General features: G+C 37.4%; 2 protein-coding genes across 2 annotated transcripts in view; one reads left to right on the top strand and one right to left on the bottom strand.

The window, feature by feature from the left end:
• Positions 1–978: 978 nt before the first annotated feature.
• Positions 979–3,860, top strand: rcvrna (recoverin a). The gene is made up of 3 exons (XM_063903144.1): positions 979–1,494; positions 2,051–2,162; positions 2,262–3,860. The coding sequence occupies exons 1-3, from the start codon at positions 1,114–1,116 to the stop codon at positions 2,378–2,380; spliced, it is 612 nt and encodes a 203-aa protein (XP_063759214.1). The 5' UTR covers positions 979–1,113; the 3' UTR covers positions 2,381–3,860.
• A 1,404-nt stretch (positions 3,861–5,264) lies between these two features.
• gas7a (growth arrest-specific 7a) overlaps positions 5,265–27,111 on the bottom strand; it is a 39,123-nt gene continuing 17,276 nt past the window's right edge. The window contains exons 6-14 of the mRNA XM_063904813.1: positions 21,824–21,913; positions 19,749–19,864; positions 17,438–17,512; positions 16,460–16,538; positions 13,902–14,033; positions 12,104–12,227; positions 9,668–9,747; positions 8,807–8,905; positions 5,265–7,593 (exon numbers count right to left, since the gene is read on the bottom strand). Coding sequence (XP_063760883.1) covers positions 7,480–7,593; positions 8,807–8,905; positions 9,668–9,747; positions 12,104–12,227; positions 13,902–14,033; positions 16,460–16,538; positions 17,438–17,512; positions 19,749–19,864; positions 21,824–21,913 — 909 coding nt within the window. The 3' untranslated portion in view covers positions 5,265–7,479. The remainder of the gene's footprint in view (positions 7,594–8,806; positions 8,906–9,667; positions 9,748–12,103; positions 12,228–13,901; positions 14,034–16,459; positions 16,539–17,437; positions 17,513–19,748; positions 19,865–21,823; positions 21,914–27,111) is intronic.

The raw sequence follows: 27,111 nt of genomic DNA, 5'->3' as shown, positions 1-27,111 counted from the left end.
TGTTCATGCAATGGAATAATTCAATTGGCTTTTTGTCAAGGGAATCCTTGTGATGCTAACTGCTGGGCTGTCTTAAAGAAATCCGCACTCCACTTGAAATTGTATATATTTTAGTTTACTAGGAAACTCTCTTCTTCACCTTTTCTTCTGAGTATTTAAATTTGGGTTAAGGTGTCATTTACCATAAAACAACTGCATTATGTTTACTGCAAGCGGTGCAACAAAACAGAATGACACTATCTTGCTCAGAAAAAGTACTTTCAGTCAATTTTAGGATTCGTGGGACATCAATTGTGTTATTTTAACTCTAATACTAATGGATTACCAACATCATCAGCACATTATATTAATCCCAATTAATTAATTGCCTTCACTTTTTGGGGGTTTTGGCACCTGTGGCAGATGGATTTGTAATCTGGTCTGAGATTAATACACTGGAGACACAGATAATCACATGGCAGTCATTGTGGTGAAGCAGCACACACAACGCAGGATTCACCAAACTCCCCCCGGACCCCCCAAGTCCAGCCGGTTTCATCTGCCTCTTAGTGCAGACATCATCTCTGCCATGATATCTATTTAGATCAAGAACCCTGGTTTATTAATTCTTGCTATAAATTAGCTGACACTCCACTATAGTTGTTAGTTCAAGTTTTACGTTCAAAGAAAACACTTCTTCATGTTACTCACGTAGAAGGAAACATTACTAAGTTGTTTAGCTACATACAGTTGTCTTCGGAAATAAGTCAATGATTTTCTCAGCTCAGTCTCACAGAGTGTTATTAGGCATAAAGATGAAGGGCTTGCAGTTTAAGCAAAACAGCTGCAAAAGCCGCAATAGGCGTCCCAGATGTTGACCTCTAAAGTGTTTCCCACCTGTTGTGTTTAATCCTTTGCTTATACCGCCTTCAAATAGGTGGCATAGTGTGAGTGGTTATCCCTTTAATCTTCAAGACAGCTGTCAGGATTTACTAGTGATAACCATAAGCCTATTTGTCACCTAGAGAGGGCTGCCAGAGTGAATATGAGGCAGAGTGATTCGAAATAAATGCTGAGAGGTTTTGACCCCAAACATAGGAAGACAAGAAGAAATTTGTGAAGACCATTTGCAGGATGGGGAATACTAAGAGCAGCGCGTTGTCAAAAGAGCTCCTGGAGGAACTAAAATCCAACACGAAATACTCCGAGACTGAGCTCTCCACCTGGTACCAGACCTTCCTGAAGGAGTGCCCCGGCGGGAAAATTAGCAAGCAGCAGTTTGAAGGCATCTATGCCAGCTTCTTCCCCAATGCCGACCCATCGAAATATGCACAGCACGTGTTCAGGAGTTTTGATACCAACGCAGACGGCACTTTGGATTTTAAAGAGTACATTGTTGCTCTGCATCTCACGTCAGGGGGGAAGACTCTGCAGAAGCTGGAATGGGCCTTTGCACTTTACGACGTTGACGGGAATGGAAACATCAGCAAAAGTGAAATCCTGGAGATTGTTAAGGTATACATACCTTCTTATTTCATTGTGATGATGTCAAAAGAAAAGTTTTGAAGTACATGTAATTGCATCCTTGAGTCTCTTTTCAAATGCCAGGTACATCTTTCACGCATAAATGTTGTTAAAAGATGGTATATTGGTATATTTGTTTTCTATTGGCAGATCATTTATCAACTTATGTATTGCCATTATAACCTTTATTCTCTTAAAAATGTCTGTCATGGTAACGGAAATGATTGTGAAAGTAAATAATTGTTGAACCGCTAATGTTAAAGACACATTTTAAAATCCTTATATTGATGTAATGGTATAAATTACCAACATTTTTGCCTTTTAATTTACTGGTAAATACAGACCAATGAAAACCAAAAAATGTTGCAGTTACATAAAGCAAAGAAAAGCATTAGGCTGTGTAGTGTTTGATGAATTAATGATTTTCACAATATTTCAGCACTAATCCATTCTAAAGAACACAGATTGGGAATATTAGTATGAGTTTTTAATGATGAGATTGAGCAATATACTATTAAAAACATGTAATAATATGTGTCTCATGCAGTCGATATTCAACATGATTCCTGCTGATGACCAGAAGGTCCTCCCCGAGGATGAAAACACACCAGAGAAGAGGGCGGACAAGATCTGGCAATTCTTTGGGAAGAAGGAAAACGGTAACAATTCATTAGCTCACTTTAAGAGTTTTTTTAATATGATGAAACGTATCCATGTTTTGCTGCTGTTCTATTTGTACTGTTTTCGTACTTTTCCAGATAAAATCTCAGAAGGAGAATTCATTCACGGTGTGATGGACAACAAGGACATCTTGCGGTTGATACAATATGATGAGCCTCAGCAAATTAAAGACAAGCTGAAGGAGAAAAAGCAATAATATATATTGTTTAATGCCCCCTCATGTGATTTTAAGATTTCTTCCTTTTCTGTTTACATTTAACATGATATGGCTGCTTGCCCGCTCACACATCTATCTCTCCCTCTGCCTCCTTCACTGTTTTGTTTTTTGTTATTTCATTAATTTATTTGGTCTTAATGAGCCAAGTAGTATTTCATTTCATATTTTTTCCCAGTAAGCAATTACATAATTGTATTTAATACCAAATGGCAATTTAAGCCATTGGTTTCTAAACTATGTGCAGTTGAAACTGTGGATTTGTGATAAACACACACTCATTAATACTGATACACTCTGTCCTACAAAGCCAATATGCAGTAACTTACAATTAAGAGATCTTACCATTGAGTCTATAATTTTGGGGGAAACAGCATTCAAAAACTAAAGAGAGTTACACTTAATAGACTTAAACTGCTAGCTAGCAAATGAGCAGTGACTGCTGTCCCTGCAACTCCCTGATTTACCCACTTATTCCTGTATTTGAAAGTTAATGTAGGTGCGTTATATTTTAGAAAATGAGTTTGTTATACCACATCATTCAAATACCAGCTATATCTGAACTGAACAGTAGTTAAAACGGTATAACAGTTATGCTAGTTTGCCACTAAATGCCACTGCTAGCTAGCGGACTGGTGGTGCATTCCATCAGTCAGAAGAAGCTACATCAAGCCTCTGACTGGTGGAAACTCGTGATTTCATGTGGTTAAACTACATTTTAAATAACACTTTTGTGTAAAATTAAACATTTAAAAGAAAGCAATGCTGAAAAAAAAACATTTAATCAAACACCAAATAAACTAGTCAAGCTAAACGCTAATTAGCTAAGCTAGAAGTTATTGTCACTATTAAACTACTGGTTAAGCTCAACTATAGTTAAATCTCATTTGTGTTTATTAAATATAAGTTACTTATTATTATTTTATGTCACTGTAACTGCTCTGCCTTTCAAAGGTATGGGCCCATATATCCTGAGTTGACCTCCATGCCAGCCAATTAACTCTCTCATGTGTGGCAGTGTACCAGAGCTTGGATTCATTCATTAGTTTGATAGCATGAAAGGGGGGCCAGGGGAAGAGCTCCTTATGAGAGTAATTAGGCTCAGGTTAACAATCTGCCTGTGTCAGCTGATCCTATTAGGAACTGAAGGTCAGTTGAGACTAATAACCTCATTACTCTAAGTGTATGTAATGTGGGTGAAGAATACATCGCTTGTTATCATTTTTATTTAGTAATACGTATTGAAAGAAAAAGGGGAAAAATGTCAGTGCAAGTGATTGGCCTATCACATAGATGGATTATCAATGAAGACAAATTCCACTGCTTTCTTTTATGAGGTAGTTTATGTTTCTTTTAGTACATTTTTTACTGTAAGTGGAGTTTTCTAATGCTTTGTGTGTATATCTGAAGCCTACAAACTGTTGAGTGCATGTCACTATTCAATAAACATTTGCAAAACTGACTTTAAAGGGGCTGTGTTTAAAGTAGTCCGGGCAGGGGACAGAAAGAGGGAGGGTCATGTATATATAATATATACAGTATTTTTAGAGACGTTAATTCTACACATATAATGTTAATTAAGATAAAAGATAACCTTGCAAGTCCAGGCACACTCACGAAAACCTTGTAGAACATTTGTGTTAGCTTTAAACTCTCCGCTCACATAGCTGCAACTAGAGAGTATTTTACCTCTACCACAGTAACGCCTGTGTTGGTCGCCATTGATTCACGGAGCGGCTTCACACAAACCATTATTGTACTATGACAATCGCCGAATATATATGGCTTGCAAAACTATAAAATGAAACATTAGTCTTAAAATCTTGCTTTGACCCCGCCGTCTAGTGTTTAGAGGGTTAGGGTTAAATAAAGGGGAAACAACCACTAACCTTGACTCTGTTTCAGTTCAATCTGCAGCACCAACGTCTTGATCTTTTACATCATTCCTCCTGCTCTTCACCATGTTTACTGTCGGTGTTGCAATATTCGTCTGGTTTTCACCTCTTCTGATTAAGTTGGGCTAGTAGATAACATTTGGGCAGCTTTTGACAACAGCTTTCGGGGTTCAGAAAATCTTATGAAGAAACAATATTACAAAAAAGGTGTTTCCATTTCAGTAGACTTTGTTGTGGCCACTTTCTCCTATCTACCTAGCCTACGGTACGACAGCTGGTTCATGCTGTCATGCATGTAGTCTGCACCAGGCATTCAATGTGCGTAATTAATAAAAACATCACAATAGGTCAAAAACATATTTGTCATACATATACATATTTTTAAATAAGGTCCTGTTAGGGACACCCACAGCCTGTAAAATATGGACGTAATATTCGTGATGCTAATTATAAAGAACACCCACCTGTCACCCAATGTGGCTACGCCATAATGAAGCCACATACTAAAGCTTCATTCAATCAAAACGGGTGAGTAACTTTATAATTCACCCTATGTACAGAATAGGGCAGTTTCCGGCCCTTCCGCATAGGTTTCATTGAGTTAACTGCTGAGAGACACCTGAAGGGGAGCCTTTCTAAAGTTCCTAGTTAAAAAAAAGTTGTATTCAAATAATTTTAGTATGCAATTCAAGTGCATAAAGTAGAGCATTTACATCAGGAATATAGTGGCTTGCAGAAGAAAAGCCCAGCTTTGCATCATCTTGTCCCAAAGCCAGTTTTGGCTTTGGTTAATACCTGGCAGAATGCACACTGCACCGTTGTCATCCACCTGTCTTACTCTCCCTTCCAATCCTTACTGGATTGGATTCAATGGCATTTTGTGAGCTGACCTGCAGATCAAAAGGTACAACTGATGAAACCATGGAAAATAAATCTACCTCAAACATACATTTACATAATAATACACCATGTTATTACATTTTCGAAGAGGGGATTTATTTTGAACACTGCATTCCACAGTACACCGTCTGGACAGGATCACCTATGATCAAACATTCATAAATCAACAGTAACATCGGATTTGAATGCACATTATGGAAATGTTAATCACAGAAGGGCAGTAAACTCAACCGTTACTTCATCATGAAACTGTTGAACATTTAATTGGAACATAATAACTTGTTACACTTAGTGTACAACATTGACACACACTGATAAAACCTCTACAACAGATGTGCTATTTAAACCTGTGCATGAAGCCATTGGTTAGACAAAGTTTGAAATAACCATGACTTTCCTTCATTTACGCAATTATCATTATCATGGCATTATCATGTTGGTGAAAAGGCAGGTAAGCATTTACACAGAAATTATTTTTTAATAGCATTTATTTTCTTAGTTTCCTGGCAGCTGTATTAGAATTAGGACTAGTCTTAATTTGATTAGCTTCATGCTTTTGAGATATAAAAAAAAAAAATCACAGATAGACAACATAAATGTAGAGACGAAGACATACACACATGTAAACACAGACACATATTGATCATGCAGTCTCTGATTAAATGGGTTTTACTTTAGGAAAAATCTGTATCACAAATCCACTTACTTGTTTTCTTTATTGACGGAAACAGTATTAGGGCCATTGTAGGTTAAAAAAAAGATTAGTTTAACAAGATTAACAACCTTGGAGGAAAGTTATATTACCAGAAAGAAAATAAGAAATGTATAGATTTAAATCAACAAGAAACAACCTGGATATTTTCTGAGATTTATGTTATAAATTTGGGAGAAAAAATTCACACATTTATGAGAAAAAAAGCAAATTTTCTCTCAGATTAATAAATTATACTTTTGCGAGAAAAACTAAAAATGTATTTCTGTAAATTTTTGAATTAAAATCTTTTTTTTTTAAATATACAAAGTTGGATATTTTTGAACATTTGCAAAAAAAAATGAATAAAACAAAATTGAATATTTTCTGAGATAATAAAGCCATATTAAGAATAACATCAGATAAAAATAACTTTATGATCTCATATCCAAACTCTTCCAGCTAATTTATTTCCTGAAATAAGTTGTTTTTTCTTCTGAAAATACCCTCCTTCTTAGCTGTAAATAATATATATCTATTTAACATACAAGGGCCTTAACACACTGATTTTTTGGGGGTAATATTTAATTTGCTTTTTGCCATCAACCACCATCGTATAGATATTCTCTGTACATTTACCAAAAATAAAACCAACAACATTGTACAGTACAAACACCTCACTGGCCTTAAAGTTCATTTGGGCCTGTTAAACATCTGACAGCAAAATACATCTAACCTTTATGTACAAATCTACACTGATGCAGTAGAATATGTCAAGGACATTCCAGGTATATAACCGTTAGGCACTAAAAGGTGTTTCAGTGTAACTTGGACCACCTTTTTCCTCCGGACTGATCCAAAATAGACCCTGGCCTAAATGTGTGTTTTGAAATTAAAGCATAATTCAAACCACATTCCTAAACACTGTAAGTGTGGGGTTTTATTCTTTAAACAGTTGAGCTTATTGGATATTAACGCTGTACCTAAAAGTCTTGTTTTTTTTGTGTGGGAGAAAGCTCCTAAATTCTGTCATGTACAAGATGCAGAATACCTTGCGTAAATTCAATGAACTATAACAAAAAAAGTACCATCATGGTTCAGCAAATTGTGCAGCTCTCCATATACACAAAAAGCAAGATATTCAAAACATGCATTTCCACCCAAATGATCCAGCAAAATATGAAAATATATCATATTCAGTCCAAGATCTCAATATGCTTCAAAATCCGTATATAAAATAAAGTTAATCAGACTTTTTTTTAAAGTTTGGTTTACTGGAACTGTGAAAAATGTAGATTTAAGCTACACTAAATGATTTAAAATACATACAATTTTTTTTTTATAGTGTCCACTTAACAACAGGTAAACAGCAGGATACGTTAAATGGCATTCAATAAGCTAATGTTGATTATGAGAGGGTTAAAATTTTGAAGGAACATGCCGGTACTTTGACTCAGTGCCGTTACCTGCCTGCGTTAAACCTTCCTCCTGTTATTCTCGTCACAGAGAGGATGAGCAGACCTCAGTAGTCTGCACATGCACTGTCCCTGGATCAGTGTTATCAGAAGTGTTAAAATACTGAAGGTCAGGATGGTTTATATGTCCATATCCACGGGTCGGACCTCGCCGGTGTTGTTTTCCTTCACCCACAGCTCTCTGTCTTTGCCGGGATCTACGTTCTGCAGCAGCTTGTCCACCGGCTCCACCGTCTATAGGACATGATCCCAAAAAACAGCAGCATTAAGTGTTATCACCTCAGGTACGGTGTGCAGATGTGAATCTACTTGTCCTAATATATAAGCCAGAGCTTTCAACAACTACTTGGAATTAAATACATTTTTGGAAATACCAGTACACGCAGCAAGTTAGATGAGAAAAACAAAAATGTAATCTCATCAGACAACCCTTTATTCTACAATATATTTATAGCAACTTCATCAGGATAATCTTTTAAATATTTTGTGGGGAAACGTTTTTAGAGGTTTTATGAAAAAAGTGTTTTGATGCGATAACATTCTTCATATGTGGAATCGCCTGCCAAGTATGTGGGTTCGACTCCAGAGGCACTGGAAACATTTCAGGCAGTCATCCACTCTATCTCCCCATTTCTCCACAATATCGCCAGTAAAGGCACTCTCTGGGCCTCCCCCATTGTTTGAAATGAGGATGTTTGCATTTAAATATATAGGATACACTGCTGGGAAGCTACGAAATAACTCAAAAAATAACAAAGTTAAGTTAAAAATATCTGTGTAGCTTCCCATTAGTATTTAGTGTGTTATCACATTTTTTAAATGTGTTGCAGTACACAAGTTTAAGCCTCAAAATAATATTTTGCCATCAACGTACTATTTTATATTTCTAATATGTGTTGTCTTAGTTATAGTTTGTCAGTCAATTTCTTTGTGTTGTATTTGGGGATTTTTAGTGCCGGATTTGACATAGAATTTGACCGTCATTTTTTCATTCTTATTTGGCCAAACTATCAGCAAACCCTTGAGCGAAATGATGAGCTGGGCCAGTAATGTCAAGTGGCTCTGACATGATTTTACGTGCCACTTGGTGTGAGAGTGGATGTTTTTGACAGAAGGCGCCCTGTGGTCGATGTTTCCCCTGTCAGCCTTTCATCTAACACACTCGCTGTCACCAGTCTGAGAGAAACCCACCGAAACGCTCTGCTTAGCTATTCAGGAGGTGAAGAGTAAACCCTGTAAATCTAGCGAGACGTATTCTGTCAGCCCTGCAGGAATAACACGGGTGATTCTCAGTGTGAAGCTGAACAGACCAAACCCTCAGAAGTGATACAAACACTAGCGATAAACCTGAATGTACATTTCTTTCCATAAAACTAAAAAACATACACCCTGATTTTTGTACGAGTCAGGATGAAAAATAGTCTCCTAATTATGCAAAGGGACTCACACTCTGGTTGAACATGTCCGTCTCGTGCCGCAGAGTGGTATACTGGCGTAAATGCTGCTGAATCCACTCAATCCGCTCCACCTCCAGCTTCTCCAGCTCCTGAAGAGGAAAAACGTTCACATTTAGTAGCAGAGGAAAAAAGATTACCCTGGTGTTTATTTAATATTGGATTTACGTCCTTATTGTTTGACCCAGCTGTTAGTGTACAAATAATAATAACAAAAGCAACACTTTTTCCCCTTCAAATATTCCTTCTTTACCAATCACCTGCAATGCAATATAACGTCCATTGTTGATTAAAAACAAGTATATTGGGGTCAAAATGACCAGGATTTTTGGGGGGAGGTTTTATACTGCACTTTGTTTTACACTTATATCTATACTTTTTATTACAATTTTAACTTTAACATTTTGGTGGTTTGTTTTATTTTCAAAAAGCCAATTCTACAGTTTTGGCTACACTAACCCACATGGTTTCTGCACAATGACGTTGCCACATTACTGTAAATAGAGAGAGCTGAACCAGGTAAAATAACTATTTGTGTGAAATGAGTCTGGCGGCTTTGAAGAGAGTCACTAGGTTTGTATAGAGGCATAAAAGGCATAGTTTTAAACCTCCATTATAGGTTAAAAGCAACAAAAGACAAAGTTGTTTAAATTTCAAATTGAGAAAGATTAATGAGGTTCATTTAAGAGACAAAACAACTCTGTTTCTCAGTGATAACATAGAAAGTATTATAATAAAATAATTAATAAACAAATATATTATTTAATACAAAAAAAACAACAACACGTAACTAGAACACCAAAGACAACAATACATATTACGATTATTCTTCTCTGCAAAAAAAAAGGTCTCACCATGCTGGTGGTGACCATTTCTTCAAACCACTTGCACTGGGTTTGGTTGTACAGATCCACGCAGCGCATCAGGTCGTCTCCTAGAGAACACAGACAGAGGTCAGAGGTCAACAGAGGGCTGTGATTCCCCAAAGATACAACAATCAGTATAACATGATCACATTTTTACAATTCCAAGACCTACTCTTAAGACAAAACATATCAAAAAACACAGAACAAAAATAGACGACACTCTTTCATGTATAGAGCTATTGGGGGCCAGTCCCTTACAAAATCATCAAGAGTACCTGTTAAAACATGTGATATACTATCCAACGGCAAAATGGACAAAACATTTTCAAACTATGCTAAAATATCAGGTGGGTCTTCATCCAAACATTTTTGAACTATTGTGAGACGGGCAGCATAAAGCGATTCTAACAATGTGAACGATCAGCATTTACTTCCAGTGGTGGAAGAATTATTCAGAACCTTTGTCCTTGAATTAAGAGTCCTCCACCATAGTGAAAAACTGAAAATACTACAAGAAAGACAAACCAAAGTATATTTGCTCCTGTCATCTGTAATCAGTAGTAAATATAGTTGAACTACCTGAAGTATGAAATATTGATTGTGTGGTTAAACATCCCCTGGCAGTGTTTTACTATTACATATGATGTGTCTTGATTTATATTACTGTTGCATGATTGTTTCTGATGATTTGTTCTGCTGTAGATCACAAAAATATTAAATGTAAACACTGAATCAACTGTATATTTCATCAAACATTGTTTTTTCTTTAATAGTAGTAGTTTAAATGATCAATGGTACACATGCAAAACCTTTACGGACCAGCAGAGGGCGCTCAGAATTCACGCTTCACTGATTCAAAGATGAATCATTTCATGTGAACATGAAACTGTTATCATGGCTGTTCTTATAGTAGAAACCAAGCTATAAAAACTACTGGATTGCTTTTTCACAAATCATGTCTCTTAGTTCTTAAAAAAAAAACATATTACGGTATATTCCATAATATTTCAACTCTGTAAATCCTGAAACCTGAAGACGTCTCACGGTCTCAGATATAAGAACATGCCTGAATCTTATTAGTATTCTCTCTGTGAAGGTGAAAACATCCCTGTGTGGATGCAGCGAGCCGTGATGACATTTGTTCCAACCTTGAGGCAGTGGCGCTGATCACCAACACAGGGCCGCCATAATTCAACTGTAACTGTGGACGCTATTGATTACTGCTGTGGACTGTGACTAATCTACTGAGACGAAGAGAGAAGCAAGGAAATGATACATTCCCACAGTGTCTTTCTCTTTCTGATGAAGCCTGAGCAGAACAACTACAACATGAACTCATCTTATTAAAATGTCAAAGAGTATCTCAGCTAGGACGTGTCTTTTGCTGTGCTTGTTCTTCCAGTTGCTCCAATTTAAACTAATAATAAGATACAAAACCACATTTTCCTTCACATATTTAAATATATCAAATGCTAAGAATGATAAGAGAAGTATCACCTCATAAAGACATTAATTTTAAGGGATAACTGCCTGTGATTTTTTTCTTCCGTTAATGACGCCACAAACATCTACTCTGCATTGTGTTACCTCAATGGACAATAGATGGGGACTTCCTACAGCTTAAGGCAACCTAGATTTTGGATTTGAAGAATTTATAAATTCACTCGTAAATTTAAAAACTACAAAATATTCAACTATCCAGATCTCGGTGATGTTAATGCTACATACATTTAGTAGATTATTTTTAAACAAGCAATGTCAACTAAAATGTATAAATCACTACATCATACTTGTCATGTTTGAGCATTCCTAAGTTTTGAAAGAACATATTCATACCAATTCAAACCTTATTTTTAACCATTTAATCCATTATATGTCTTTAAAGAGGACATATTCTGCTCATGTTCATGTTCAGGTTCTGTGTTGCAGCAACTCTTTTCACCCTCTGTCTGAAACCAGAGCTCAGTCTGCTCTGATTGGTTAGCTGGCCTGCTCTGTTGTGATTGGTCAATCTCTTAGAGATGTTCCTCCCTTAGCCTATCATATACAATGTGTTGGAGCGCTAGCCAATAGAAGTGTGAGTGTTACACAGTGATGTCACTATGTTACAGAAGTAAACAAAGGAGTCAAATGGAGGCGTTTCAGGGTTTTTTTCAGGCAAAAAAACCAAGTGACATACTAGAGGAAAGGGAAAACCCCAAAAGCACAGGGCCCCTTAAAATAATTTTAAGATCTGTAGGATTCTTGGACTTACCAGACAGTTAACAGACCAAAAAAAAGCACATTGTGTAAAAACACAAAGGAACAGATGCGAATAGAGTTTTTGCCTTGTGTCTAAGCGCAGTTATTCGGTGTAACACCGGGCTCTCATCATGGCTTCTGGGACTGGCTCCTATAAACATATGAAACTCTTTGACTTCCGACCTGCTTGTGTAGATTTCCGCCGAGCCTTCTTGATGTCCTCCTCCGTCTTGTTGCTGATTTTAATCTCCAGCTGCTGGGTCTTCACCTCCAGATCTTTCTGCCGGTCTGCCAGAGCTCTACGGGACTACAGCGCATCACACACATATTCATATTTAGTGGGATGTGTGAACATAGAAACAATGAGTCATTCAGCATAATCCTCAGATTTACTGTTCCTACATGTACAGGAGTCATTAAGGCCTTTTCATGTTTGTCATCTCATCCTTTAATCTTTCCTTAATCCGTATCAATGAGCCTTTCCTCCTATTCATTCCTGAGGCCCCACTGGTGGAACAGTGTTAGAAAAGTAAACATGCAGCAACAGTGATGCCAAGAAAATGTCTTGTTTTAAGAGGCAACAACAGAGAAAAACGTGTGGGATGCAGCCGAGCTTCAACCCACTGATGCCGTGAAGCACAGATGGAGCCAAAGGTGTATTTATTGCTGTAAATCATTTTTATAGCTGGTATAAAGTCCAGTGATAAACTGTAAATGCTGAATGAAAATGTCCTGCTTCATGAAAGTGCAAATGAAGTGTGTTGTGGCGTTTTAGTTGATTTGAAAAATAAAAGCCACTGTCCTTTGTTGGGGGTTGTGGGTTCAGACTCGCTTCTATTTGTCTCCGAACAAATACGGAGATTGATGTAAAGTTGCATTACTTAATATTTATTTAGTAAATCCAGGCGCATAAACATAAACAATCAACAGGAACTTCCTCCATTCAAAAAGTCACAAAAAGAGTTTGAATTAAATAAATGTGGTGGAGTAAAAGTACACCATTTACTACATTTTCTGAATTGTATTGGAGTAGAAGTACAAAGTAGCATAAAAGGTAAATACTTAATTAAAGTACCTCAAAATGGTACTTCAGTACAGGACTTGAGTAAATGTACTTAGTTGCTTTCCACCTCGGTTTAGCAATTACGGGAAAACCGAAAGACTTGAAATCTAAGTTTGATGAACAAAAACAAGTAATGAAGTAGATTTAATCAAAACTATTTGGTAAATACTCAAACAATAAGAATATTATCAAAGTAAAATGGCTCTAACCTACTGAGTGTTCACTTCTATCATGTCTCTTTCTAAAATCCAAGTTAAATGTGAAAAAGGACGATTGCTGTCTAGAAATGAGAAGCCTGTTTTTGGCTAATTAGCCTGAAAAAAGCATTATTTTAATAAGTAAATGTGTCAGCATTAGATTTACTGCATACATGTGAAGCAAAATACAGATTGATCTTGCTCCACAGTATTCTGATCTATTATTCATACATATTTTGAATATCTGCATAAGGAAACCTTAATCGAAGTGCTGTACATTTGTCAGTATACATTATTAAAATCTTGAAGGCGGAAAAGTGCGCATTAGCACACATCGTCAACATAATGACAACACATCACAACATGCATTTATTTCACTAGAAAATCCCCAAACTTTAAATAAAAGAACAGTAGTGTGCAATTGTGTTCAGGTGAAAGAAGTTCATTCATGGAAGGATTTTATCTGTGGGTAGCAGCATGAAAGTACCGATATGTTCCAGGTGTAGGCGGTACTGAAGCTCTTTTATTATGTAAGCTTCAAATGTAGACAAACACTGATGTGCAACTAAACTTTCAATGTTTGGAGATTCATTTTTTCAATGTATGAACCAATTGGAGGAAAGAGGGTAAACGGTGTGTGTGCAAATACTATCGTTTCCATTTCCGTGCGCTGTATTTGTATCGTTTTAATTTCATAATGTGTGATCACGTAGCTCCATACCTTCTCCACACTTGCATAGCGACTCGCCAGCTGCTTCCGGAGGTCGGCGATGTGATGGTCATATTTTTTCAGATCCTTCTTGAAGTTTTCGCATCTGAACGTCAGCAAGGGCTTTTCTACCTCAGAGTGGAGCTGGACGGAAAAAAATCACTCATCAAATCAGAATCAGATTTATTACCAAGTAGGTTAACACATACGAGGAATCTGTGTTGGTGTTTTTGGGGCATACATAAACATACATACATAAAAATTATAAATGATAAAAAATATAATAACATTAAAATATAGCGTTATTTACATTGAATATGGATGAAGTATAGGTATAGCCGTAAAAATAAAATAAAATATGTGCAGTTGCTGCTGGTTGAATCTTAAAATAAAAAAATCATCCCTTCCATTACAGGAGAATACCGGGAAAGAAATATTATCTAAAACTTGGTGAAAGGGTGTAGCATGGGCAAAGGACCCAATCCATTATGTAGAGGATCCAAAAGACAAACAGCATATATTTTTTCTATATTATGACTGGCTTTGGCTCAGGGGTTACATGGATGTCAATAAGAGGGTCAGTAGTTCGATCCCCTGCAGTCAATATCTCAAGATATCTTAAGTCTCCTCTGGCAGGACACTTAACCTGACACGTCTACGATATCGAAGTGTATGTAAGTTGCTTTTATAAAAGCAACAGTTTAAAGACCATATAATGTCTTTGAGAACAAGTAATACGCACACCACACACCTGTAATTAAATAATGTCACCTAAATATTATTTTTGTTAATAGTTTGAAAACATAAATCCATATCCAAAGTACTATTGTAGATTAACTTACAGTAAGAGTTATTTTGCAGATACATTGTTTAGGTCCAACTCATGACTACTATTTCATCATTTTTTGTAACTGACTGAACCTTTGCACTGTTTTTTTTTTCTCTGACAATTAATACATCTGTTGTTACAATGCCTTTTAGTTTTTAAAAACCTCTTTCAAACAATGTCTTTTTCTAATTGGCAGACCCTTTACTTATTAGTGGGTGTTGGAACTGGGGACTAATTTTCCTATAGTGATGCCTTTTCCTGGAATACTTCAAGAGACAGCCTATTTGCAATACTCTTGTGACTGAACAGACCGTCATTAAAATGAAAGTCCTCATCGTCATTACTCTCATAAACCCTGTTCTACAAATGCACATCCATCACCATAAAGGGATGTGATTACACTTGGGTTCTCCGTTTCCATTTCTTCCATCAACGTTTCGTGTCCAATTGTATGAAAAATGTTTTTTTTTATGACACTTCAATAAACTACACATTACTGTCAGCGGTGTTGGCTTTGCTCACAGAATGCTAATCTAGTGCAAATGCCAGAGCTGGAAGACAAAACGTAGCTTATTACAGCATCAGCCGGCGCTTCTGCAGGCTTGATAAGACTTGATAAGACTATCTCATTCCCTGCCTGACCACGCATTACCTTCCCCTCACCCATCTCATAATGAAGCAGAGTGTCAGAGCACTGGTGGAGCATGGCGGAGGCTGCACTGCCCTGGGTGGGGGCTCGTCACAACACGTAACTAATTAATCAGACAACAGAGGGCTACTGAAGAGCTGCGAGGCGGCCGCAGCGTTATTTAAGGTTCCATCTGATGCCACAGTGCGGTTTCTGCATGGCTGGTAATCAGAGCGCCGACAGGTCGTTTTCTTCGGTGAGCGTCGACAAGGTTGAGGTAAACGAGCGCCGACACCTCGGGACATGGTCAGATCAAGTGTCCATTACTACAGATGATTGAAAACATTTAACACCTGACCTGAAGGGGCAGAAAACTGCACACCAAGGGCATCCACACAGAGTTGAAAGAGGACTCTTAAATGTTGTGATTTAGAGAGCTTTTAAGCCAAGGGTTTTCTTAAATGTTTAATTTGTAACATTTCTCCCTTTAAATGTCTCAAAAGGGGACCTTTGTTATGTATGTTATTGATTAGTGTACATTATCCCAACAACCAAATTATCCGAAACATTTGAACCTTGAGAAGTCCTTAAATTTATTCCAGGTTACGATGCATTTCATCTCGTATCCCCCTTGAGAATGCATAAGCTGTCATAAATTCACACTTTATCATATTTTAAAGCCAAATTGTTCTCGTACATTTCTCAGATCCTAGTCATAAAAAAATATATATTTATAATAACATTTACTTTTGATTAATTCATTATAAATAAATAAAGCAAATGCAAACAGATATTATTTAATGTTTATACTATTTGATGCACCCAGGTAAAAGTTATTTATTCGCTTTTAAGGTTTTTACTAACTGTTATTAAACTTAAACCAATAAATAATTGGTAGGAAAAGAAAATTAGAATATACCAGAGCTGGAGGTGTATTCTTCATATTTCTTGCTTAACTTGACAAACCCAAAGACATGCAGTTTACTAAAATATATGTCAGAGAAAATAAGTTTTTTCATTTATTTAATTGATACCAATTATTTAAAAAAATTCTCGTCTACATGAGATTGATATAAATGCATTTCCTGCACCATTGTCCTGAGCAGACATTACCTTGTTGGAGAACTTGAGGTGGACTTCAGCTTCATCATGAAGACTCTTCTTCAGCTGAGTCCACGCCTCTCCCAGAGTCCTGAGGGAACATCAATGTCAAATGAATCCCGATGATACCAAACTCATCATTTCAATTTTAACCAAAATGTTGTGAAGTACTGCAGTGGATGTGAGGCACAAAAAAATAATGCAGTTTATATACTGACTTTTGGAGACAATGCCTGGTTTCAGTAAAGCAGATAAAGACACAATTTAGCTTTTAACTAAAAATGTAGTTAATGGGTTTTGTTTCCAGCAAGTACTGCACTTAAGTAACATTGTAGACACTTGTGCTTCCATCAGTTTTTCCGTCATGACACCTTTTACTTTAACTACGTTACATTTTTGGGGAAATATTGTACTAATCAGTTACTTTTTAGTTGTGTAAAATAGTTTGTAGTTGGGCCGCCATCTCTAACTGAGCTATCCAGTGGCTCTATATGCAGTGTCCGCTGCTAGGGTAAGCAGGTTCGACTACTGAGCCCGTGGAACATTTCAGGCAATGTCATCCCCTAAAGCTCACCATTTCACAACTGTTTCTCTCATAAAGGCAATCTCTGCCCAAATACAATCAATATCTAACCTCGGATACGTTTCTCCATTAGGTTCATTCAGCCAAGCAATAACTGTTCTGTATTGGAGGAATCTCCGGAGCTGGAGAGCAACCAAAAGCCCTGCTTCTCCAGCCAAGCCTCATTTTTGTTGTCTATGAATTTTGAAATCTGCTCAAAGCTTTCAGTGTCGATTTCCTGACAGAAAAAAAAAAACATTCACTCTGAATCAAACAGAGAAAGTAGAGAGGGACTAAGTCTATTTTGAAATCTCTATTTATACACACAGTTGTGTAATTGCTAAGCCTGGGTACTGCATGGTGTTGTGCAGAGGGAGTGTTAGAGCTGCACACCCGTTGGTGTCACAGCTTCTGTTTACAGAACTCACCCTTCCTCCTGCGCTGCCAGGGGGCTCAGAGACAGCTTGGAGAGATTCTTGGCATACTCTTCTTCAATCTTTATCCTGAAACAGAAAGAGTGAGAAGAGCTGCGTGACTCAAGGGAGAACACAAGCTGCTTCAGCGAGGTGGTAAAATGCTTTTACGCACATCATTTCAAAGGTGCACTGCAGCAGAACAACAGAAATAAATATATAGTTTTTTGCTGTTGTTCTGAACTCAAATACAAATAAAAATATTATGAAAGATAATAAGTCATTACTTAGGAATTGATGACAAAAGCGTAGGATGATGCCAGAGCTTATTACACGTCCAGCTTATACATGTATTAGTTTCTAGAATTTATTTATATATTAATATATAACTAATGAAGTAAAAAATGCAAACACAGTGTATTTTTTTTGTAGAAACGTCATTACATGTTTACAATAAAAAGGAAAATAAACAGTATAAGAACATATAATTTACTCCCAAAAAGTTCCCAATAAAAAAATCATATACACATGAATGAACAAACCAGTTTGATATTTGCCAATCATCTTATTTATTTATTATTTGTTGTTCATTAAGTGCGTTATACATTTGACTAATAAATCCTATTTTTTTTCTACTTTTATTTTGCATTAATTATGTCAAAATTTGATAGCCTATGCACTTACTTCTGCTTCACAATTTGCTGCAAAAGGCGGAAATCCATTTCATGAATAACCTTACTGTACGTGTGAAAAAACTCAGCAGTATCTTACAGAAAAGCACATTTCAGAGATTGAAGTGTGCTCATATCTTCCCTAAGGGACGTTCATCTAGAGTATCCATGTTGTTGCTCTCTGTGACATTCACTTCCTGCACGGTTCTCACATTTACCATCCACACATGAGTGAATCTGTCACCTAAAGAAGGTCAGGAGGCCAATTCTTTGACTCAGTGTTTGGATACTCCGCAGCAGCAAGGAACACAACGAAACAAAAGGTCAGTGCTGAGGAGAAATCCTACTAAAGGATATTGTTAGACTGCAGAATCTTAAACCAATCCTGCGACTTCATGCAGAGAAGAAGAACCCTCATTAACGTCCCACGACTCGGGCTAGAGTGGGAATGGAGCTTTTGTACAGGTGGGTGGGGCTAATTATATAGAAAGGCGTGAGATCGGATGTAAAAGTTTCAACTCCTGATGTTGTCTTTCTAAAAGCTGTTTCAGATTCAGTGGGAATTTAAGCATTTCATTCATATTCAGCGTGCCATGCTGAGATCTATAGGCCCTTTAATGACAGGATGCAAGCATTGATTGCTGCTATAAAATCCTTTTTAACTGATCATGTCAGTGTGTAAAGCCACCTTTAAAAGGATTTCATACGCTCCATATACACAATTTTGGTAAAGAAGCACCATTTGCAATTGTGGCCAATAAGAATTTCACTTTTTTTTTTATTCCAGTCGATTATCTTTTATTCAAAATCCTCTTTTGTTTCATTTACAAATCGTGTCTACACAAACGTACATTTTTTTAATAAAATGTGTAACTCTTATCCCATAGAAAATGTAAATTCAAAGGGCATTATTATTTTTAAAAGTAATAATAATGTATTCCCTTTTTTATTTGATGAGTTATTGGATCAACCCTGACTACCACATAAAAGTGTTCCAGGTAACTGTAATAATAAGCAACCAATTGGACATAAATACTTGGATTCACTGATTTATTTTGTAACTCTTAACTTTCAGTTTCCATAGTTTCACCTCAAAGACAAAAGCATTCTGAGTTTAAAACAACTGATGTTGATAATGCAGAGATAAAACCCTGACAGCTCTATTGAACCAAGAAGGTGCTTTCATTGATTTCTCTAACAACATGAACCGTGTAGGTGTGTTGAATTGTTACTGGAATTAGAAAACTGGATTCAAATCCATTAAAAATAAGTTTACATTTAGACATTTTACATAAACTTTCACAACAAAAAAAACAGTATTGTATATTTCAATATTGCTGGTGTGTTGTCTTCTGGCAAACAAATTTCCATTCAAAGAGTAAAAAATACTTCATATACAAACTTGTTGTAGACTGACCAGTTTTTTAATGCTGTTCTCTGATTTTGTCCCCTTTATGACAAGCACAATGAGATGTTTCTGTATCTTAAATGGTTCTTTATGAATTTAATTATAATTATTTTATTTTACAGATATAACTGTCAGTTTATTCAAGTGGACCTTTCTGGACATCCGAGCAGTTTTGTATTTATTTAAAGTGAGGCAGAAGGTTTAAGCCTCTCTGTTTTGTGTGTATCATCTGAAATGAAATGGTTACCTCTCATGGATAAACTCGGACATCTCCTTCTGCATCTGTTTGCCCTTCAGCTGCTTCTGCAGAAGGACCTCGAAGCCCGCCACTGAGGTCGTCCCCTGAGGGTCTTTCTTGTCGGTCTGAAGATGAGGAGGAGGAGAGCATCATTCAAAAGCATCAGCGCTACAGAATGACGCCTCTGTGTTGTTTATGCGTGACTCACACTGGTGTATGTCAAGGAGGACATGCGTTGGTGTGTGTATGTGTCAATCCCCTGATGGATGGACGTGTATTGTGTGTGTGTTTCTGAGGGGATGTGCAGCACTGTGTCATGTCTGTCTGTGACAGGACTGATGAGGGACCGAGGCAGATTCATTTCAAAAAGCAACTCTGGGCAGCCGGTCAGTGGACGCACAAGACATGAGACACAGCAGTGACACTTAAGGCCCCAATCTAGGAGCCAAACAGCAATAAAGAAGCAGGAAGTAGGCATCAGATTTCACTTAATTATGCACACTGAAGACTTTTTCAATACAAATCTAATTCAGGATGGAAATTTATGGAAAGTAAAAATTACAGCAGCCACTAGGGAGACATTTAGAGCGTGATGATCGCTGTGTTTGCAGAGAAGCAGGTCGATCCAACATGAAAGCCAATTGTATTTGTATTTGTTTTCTATTCACATTGCTGTTCTTAGTCGCATAATTTAATGTAAGCTTTTAGCTTCAGCAGCACTTTACATTTACCAGCAGAGATATGTTCTAAAAGGTCAACATAACGTGTTGACAGGAGCAGTCTGGAGCTTTTGTGGTGGGCAGGCAGTAAGGCTATACACAATATGAAGAAAATATGCAATAGTATGTTTGAACGACAATACCTGCAATAAATAAACAGAAATGATGGTGTTTTAAGTTGCATTTCTGTAGCTTTCAGTGTTCTGTTAAAAAACACATTTTGTCTCTAAAATGTAATGTTAGTAAGAAACTGAAGTGAACAGAAAAGGGATAGCTATATATTTAGGATCAGTTTAGATCCACTTAAAAAAATCTCTGAGTGAAATATCATAGTCTTTTGCCATTTGTTTTGAAGCACAAATGGCTATTATGTCACTAAAACTATTTTATATTTAACTATATTAATTATAACTTGTGTACTATAATTGGGGTTTCGGAAGGTGGACCAATACACAAAGCATTTTATGTAGTCAGGGGTTCCGGGAGAAAAATATAGTTTTAGGGCACTAGCGCCACCCCCGGCGAAGATAGAGCATTCGAGCGAAGCGGAAAATAATAGTTTCTTCCTGTCTTAAAGCTGCTGAGTCTTGCTCCTCAGACAACAAATAAATCCAGATTTACTGTTTCGTCACTTCCTCTTCAGAAAAAAGAAGAAACTAATTCAGAAATCTCAGTTTCAGTGTAAGCCTGCTGCCTGCCCCTCGTCCACCGGCAGACCCACCGGACATCCATCCCCTATTTATTCTCCGTAAAAACAAAGCTGTCTCTGCCGCCTGACGCTCTATTCGACGCGATTTTGGGAGTGATTATACCGTTTTTGATAAATAGAAAACTTGTTTTCTTGCATCACTAACATTTTACGGGGGAAATCTGCATTTCGGTACGAGGCCGCACGCCGAAAGTAAAAGGGTTGACAAAACCCTGGTAGTGAACAGAGGAACATCGGTTTTGTTATTTAGAATTGGTGCCTTATAGTTTGGTTAATGGGGGGCATATAGTCAGTCTTTAGGGACTAGGCTTGGGAACCAAGGGTTGCTGGTTCAAGTCTCAATCTGTTGAAGTAAATGTGTGGTTTGGTAGCTGAAGGCAGTGCTCCTGGGCCTTGCCCGTGCTCTATGTAACAGCACCCCTGTTTCTAAAGTACCTCCAACATACCTTTAGCTTTCTGTAGAGCAGCGTCTAGTTAATTATTGATTGCATTCATGCGGATACGTGCAATAAGCTATATATATATATATACAGTATATACTGACCCAGCTAATTTATCATTTAAGGTGTACTGTATGCACTGCCTGTGTGGTCACATCTACTCAATGCTTTTCATGGATTTCAGAAGACTATATATATATGTTCAGCAGAACTCACCCAGAAGTAGTCGCAGTAGCTCCATTCGTTGGGCTTGAGGAGCTGCTGCTCCGGACCTTCTCCAGGCAGAGGGAAAGTCACACAGTTGATCTGAAGCAAAGAGAGGAAATACAGAGATGACAGAGAGAAGCGATCTAACTGAGAAAAGTACAGAAGATAAATAGCAGATCTGCGAGGAGTCAGGACAGGAGAAGAGGAAGTCATGTTTCTAGGAGAGTAAGGAAAAAGAACTAGGTTTCATTTGGACAGTTACTGACTTTGGACAAATAACTTTTACTTAAGTGCTGTATTTAAATACAGTTATAAAAAGTAATTGAGTGTTTCCATTTTCTGCTACATCATTATTCTACTTCATTACATTTGGGGAATTAGTTCTACTGCACTACATTTATTTAGTAGCCAGTTACTAGTTATGCTGCTGCAATTTTAACTGATAACACTATATGGTATGTGTGCGTGCTGCAGTATGGGTAAGGATTTCATGTTATGTTTTTATTTAACCCTATTTTTCATTACTTTGACATTCCATCCCTGGATTTATGTTAATTTTGTCTTCTTTCCTTATTATTACGCACTTTCTGAGTACGTTTTTATATGAAAGCGACGGTAAATATACAGTTTATTGTTATTTTAAGTAAATACAACTAAGGTTGGCTTCATTGCTATGGATCAGATGTTAATCTGCTGTTTGAATTCTGAACTGATCAACTTAGCCGACGTTTCAATAAAAGTTATGGCAAAGATATTTGTGCTTTTACTTGAGTAGATATGAGTACTGATTCCACAAGTGCATTTGGATCGTGCAAATGAGAGGAAGAGGGTAAGGCCTGGATAAACATACATATGTTGGCCATCCAGAAGGTGAGCTTTTTAGGCTTCAGGGGGAGAAACAGAGAGACCCTGTCCTCTCCCAAAAAACACAAAATGTGTGACGTAGCAGATAAACACCCCCAGCACTCAGCCTGAATACAGACTCCATGGTCCGCAGCGTCTTCAATTACTCCTGGGGCTGCAATTATGTAATGTTCACCATCTGTGAGCCCTCCCTCCTGGCACGGCAAGAAAACCCTCTGTGCCATGTGAGCCACTGCTGCAAACTACACGGACATCCAGACAGGATGCCCTATCCACCACAGAAGAGAAACACACTGAGTCACAGTGCTCACCGCATGATCTCAGTGCTGTGCTGCTCTCACACACACTGAAGAAAAACATGCAGCGTTCACCAGCTGCCTCAGATGAACTGCTTCATTCTGCTTTTCTTGCCAATGAAGAGGTGTTAGAGAAATAGATTAAATTGTCAAAAACAATCAGTATTTTTAACAAATTATGCTTTGTGTGATGCTTAATGAAAAATACTAAAGGGAAGCAGGAGACTGAAGAAGAGAGAGGCAGGTTTGTTGTAGTGGTTGGGAGTTGCAGGTCATATGAAACCCTTATATAGGAGCTCGATACACAATAGGGCTTGGTGATCAAATCATATATCATGACACATTTTTCCAAATTCCTTGATATTGTGACAGTATTGTAGGCAAATCGGTGCTTTTACACCACTATACATTTTTTTCAACAAATAATCATCAGTTATGTTGATATAATAAGTGGGACTGATGAATTAGATAAATGCTATTACTTATATTTAAATGTAAGCCAATAATAGACAACACTTACGTCATATTACAATACCAAAAATGGAAGACAATATATACTTACTCTTTGTGTTACTACATTTTCAGACTTATGATCTAGTATTGTGGTGACATTCACCACATAACATGTGTTAATTTGTTTTGCAAGTAGCTGCTAGTTTACACATCCAGCATTCTGGAGGTCATGATAATTCATTAGGAATCATGTTTGCTATTCACTGCTGAACAATATATACTATATACACTATGTACAGTGTGTTCTTAAGCTATTTGTTTCTAGAAACAATGCATGAAAGGGCTAAGAGTGGACCCCAAGATTAAAGTTGTGGGTCGGACAGATAATTAATGAACTGAAATTCACTGTTTGTTACGACTAAGTAACAACCTCTTTCACATTGTCCTTTGACACATTGTTATTGTAAACACAACAGAGACAAACAGCATTATCACTTACAGTAATATAGCTAAGCAAACAGTTGCCTATATATATCCAGCATACAGAATAAGCATCTATTTTGAAGTAGGGAATGTAATGTCATGCCAATATAAAAATAGGGATTTGTGAAGAGAGAAACTACAGTCAGTAACACACAGATATGAACATATTGGCTTTTTGAGCAGCATTTTACACACCATTTAACATTATCTGTCATCGGGCTGTCATCCACACGTTTCTGTCCTCATCTGAAAATCAATTATCTTACATTTACTCTCTTTGATAGTCACTCCTTGTCTTTGGGTTGTTTGTTAATGGGCGGGTCGCTGGACAAGCAAAGCTCTTTGGACTGGAATGTCTTCCTACAATGATACATGTTTTAGTTGATAAAGAAAAACCTCCTGACCCATTATTAAACTTAACCAAGATAGTCTATCTGACAAATCAAGGTGTTGCAGGAAACAAAGCTAAAATAGGGAAAATAGGTGGTGATAACACTTTAATAACACTTTCTGTAGTGTGTTCTACAGGTTTTTGTGCATGTAAATGGTCTGCAAAGGCTAAAATCCCAAAACCCCCTCCGGAGGGAGTTTCTCTCACACACACTCCCCCCTCTGCCTAAAACGCCTCCATTGGACTCCTTTGTTTCCTTCCACAACATATTGACATCACTTTTTAACAATCACACTTCATTGTATGTGATAGGCTAAGGGACGGGACATCTCTAAGCGGTTGACCAATCACAATAAAGCTGGCCAGCTAACCAATCAGAGCAAACTGGGCTCTGATTTCAGACACAGGGTGAAAAGAGGAGCAGGACAGGGAGTATGAGGAGAAGTTACAAGTACTTAAACATGCAAGTAAAACTGTCACATTAGATGCACAAAATACAAATATGAATCTGAAAATGAGCATATGTCCTCTTCATGTCCATTTATGTGGCTAACAGCGTATTTATTATTAAAAATGTAACTTTAATTTACAACATCTGTGTTTCTGCGATTTTTCTCTGTGACAGCCCCACAGTGTACATTCATGATGATAAACTGGGTGCAGTTTTGCATTAAACTCAGCAGCTTTCAACATCACAAATATTGAGCTTGAAAACTTCCAATAAACACTCGACATCAGCAGCTTTATTCTCTGCACTGCCACCGCAGCACTTCAGCTGAACAGCTTTCAATAAACAACTTCAAAAAGAGATGAGGAACACTCTTTCTGCGTTATATAATCAGTAAATAATCCACAGGAAATACTGATATGGCTACTTGCCAAACAGGCGTAATGATAAGACTGTAAGCAGCTAATAAAGAAGAGGGCACAGTAACACTACAGTCTAAAGAACAAAAGGGAGATTTACTCCATGTGCCGAGCAGTCACTTTGTTCATTTTCTGCCTCAGAGATCATACTGATTGTCACGGACACCAGATTTTCCATTACACTGGCCGCACATCTATCATGACTGTTGTTTATCTGCCTCTCACACTCAGCAGAAAATGAGGCCATTTATCTAAAGGAACGCTGTCGGGCTAACTTACTGCTCCTTTATGGCTGCTTAGTGATGTGCTCCAGGGTCCGGGAATAAAATATTAATATAGATTACCTTCAGCATGTCATAAATCCTTTGGAGGGATCTGAGGTCAGGCTGTTGGACTTGGATGTTTCAGTGCCATATTTCATCTAATGCTACAGCTTAACACGAAACAGAGCTGGAAAACAAATATGAGAGTGCCATGCAAGCTCATTTCCGCCATTGTAATGAAATAAAGGTCTGCTGAGATATTATAATGAGAAACTTTCCTGACATCATGGCTAAGTATCTCCAAATAATGACTTAATATCTCGAAATAAATGACAAAGTATCACAAAACAATAAATAAATACCTCGTAATAAGGAAATGTATCTCAAGATAACGTCTTAATATCTCAAGATAATTAATTAATATCTCAATAAAATGATGTAGTATCTCAAGATAATGACAATATCTCAAAAAAAGGACTTGTTATCTTTAGATAATTACCCATTTTTCCTGAAATAAGGACTTGTTGTCTCCAAATTATGACCTAATGTCTCAAAATGATGAATAAGTTAAGCTAAAAAAATGAGGAAGTAGTTGCAAAATAATAAGTAGTAATTATTTTGACTAACAAGATCTTATTTTTGGACATTTGCTTCTAAAGAGTGCAGTTCGTTGAAGTGAATTGGCCCATTTTGTCCTCACAAAGCATTCATAAACATTCAATTCTCATGAGGGTTTCGTATCCAGGCTACAGGCAATGGTTGTATCATTACTCATTTTTATGTTTCTTTTCCCTTATTTATTTGTTTTTCCTTTGCTGAACACAGAAAATAAAAATGCATGACACAGTTGAAAGACGAGGCCCACGAGACAGATGTGTTCGGCTGTCGAACAAACGGCAGAAACAAATCCATATCTGAGCAGAGCATTTCAGCAAATGTGACTGTGAGATGCTCTGCTGCTGTTGCTAAGAGACAAATTACTTTTGCTGTAAAAGACAACCCCCCACACACACACACACACACACACACACACACACACACACACACACACACACACACACACACACACACACACACACACACACACACACACACACACACACACACACACACACACACACACACACACACACAATAACAAGCCTCTATTCCCCCTGCATTCCTCCCTTATCTTCTTCAATGACCAATCAAAGGCCCGGTCCAAGTCCCACCAACAAGCCCAGATGACTGTCTTAACGAGCTGCTAATCCCCCCCCCACCCCACCCTGAGTGCTGAAGCACACGCAGCATAGCAACAAGTCAAACTGCACGTGAATAAATATTTTAAAAGCTGAAAAAAGAAACTGCATTTGCTTTGATTGGTCACACCGTGTGAAGGTGACAACAAGGTTACAGTGGATCCTATCTGATGTATAAAAAGCCTTCGGCGTCCAGCGGGGGGTTCATTTTGCCTACAACAGTCATGGATGTGTGTGTCTCCATGACAACTGTGGAAGGTTGTGTAATGCGAGGTGCACCGTGGCGAACAAAAAGACACCTTTTGTGGACTGACGTCATCCGAGCAGCTGTGTGTGTGTGTTTAATCTTCATGAGCTGCAGCGAAAATACTTAATATTCACATATCATCCCGCTTTAAACTGCTGCAATGTTCTCTGAATATTTGTATCTCATTTATTGGCT

The sequence above is a fragment of the Eleginops maclovinus genome, chromosome 16 (assembly GCF_036324505.1).
Source record: "Eleginops maclovinus isolate JMC-PN-2008 ecotype Puerto Natales chromosome 16, JC_Emac_rtc_rv5, whole genome shotgun sequence".
Classification (NCBI taxonomy): domain Eukaryota; kingdom Metazoa; phylum Chordata; class Actinopteri; order Perciformes; family Eleginopidae; genus Eleginops; species Eleginops maclovinus.
Note: the sequence above shows the minus strand (reverse complement) of the source record. Positions and strands in the feature narration are given on the sequence as shown.

Bases quoted from the DNA above. Each gene is read 5' to 3' on its own strand.
- rcvrna (XM_063903144.1), top strand. From the start codon at position 1,114: ATGGGGAATACTAAGAGCAGCGCGTTGTCAAAAGAGCTCCTGGAGGAA. The intron at 1,495-2,050 runs GTATACATACCT...TGTCTCATGCAG, and splicing joins AAATCCTGGAGATTGTTAAG to TCGATATTCAACATGATTCC. The intron at 2,163-2,261 runs GTAACAATTCAT...GTACTTTTCCAG, and splicing joins CTTTGGGAAGAAGGAAAACG to ATAAAATCTCAGAAGGAGAA.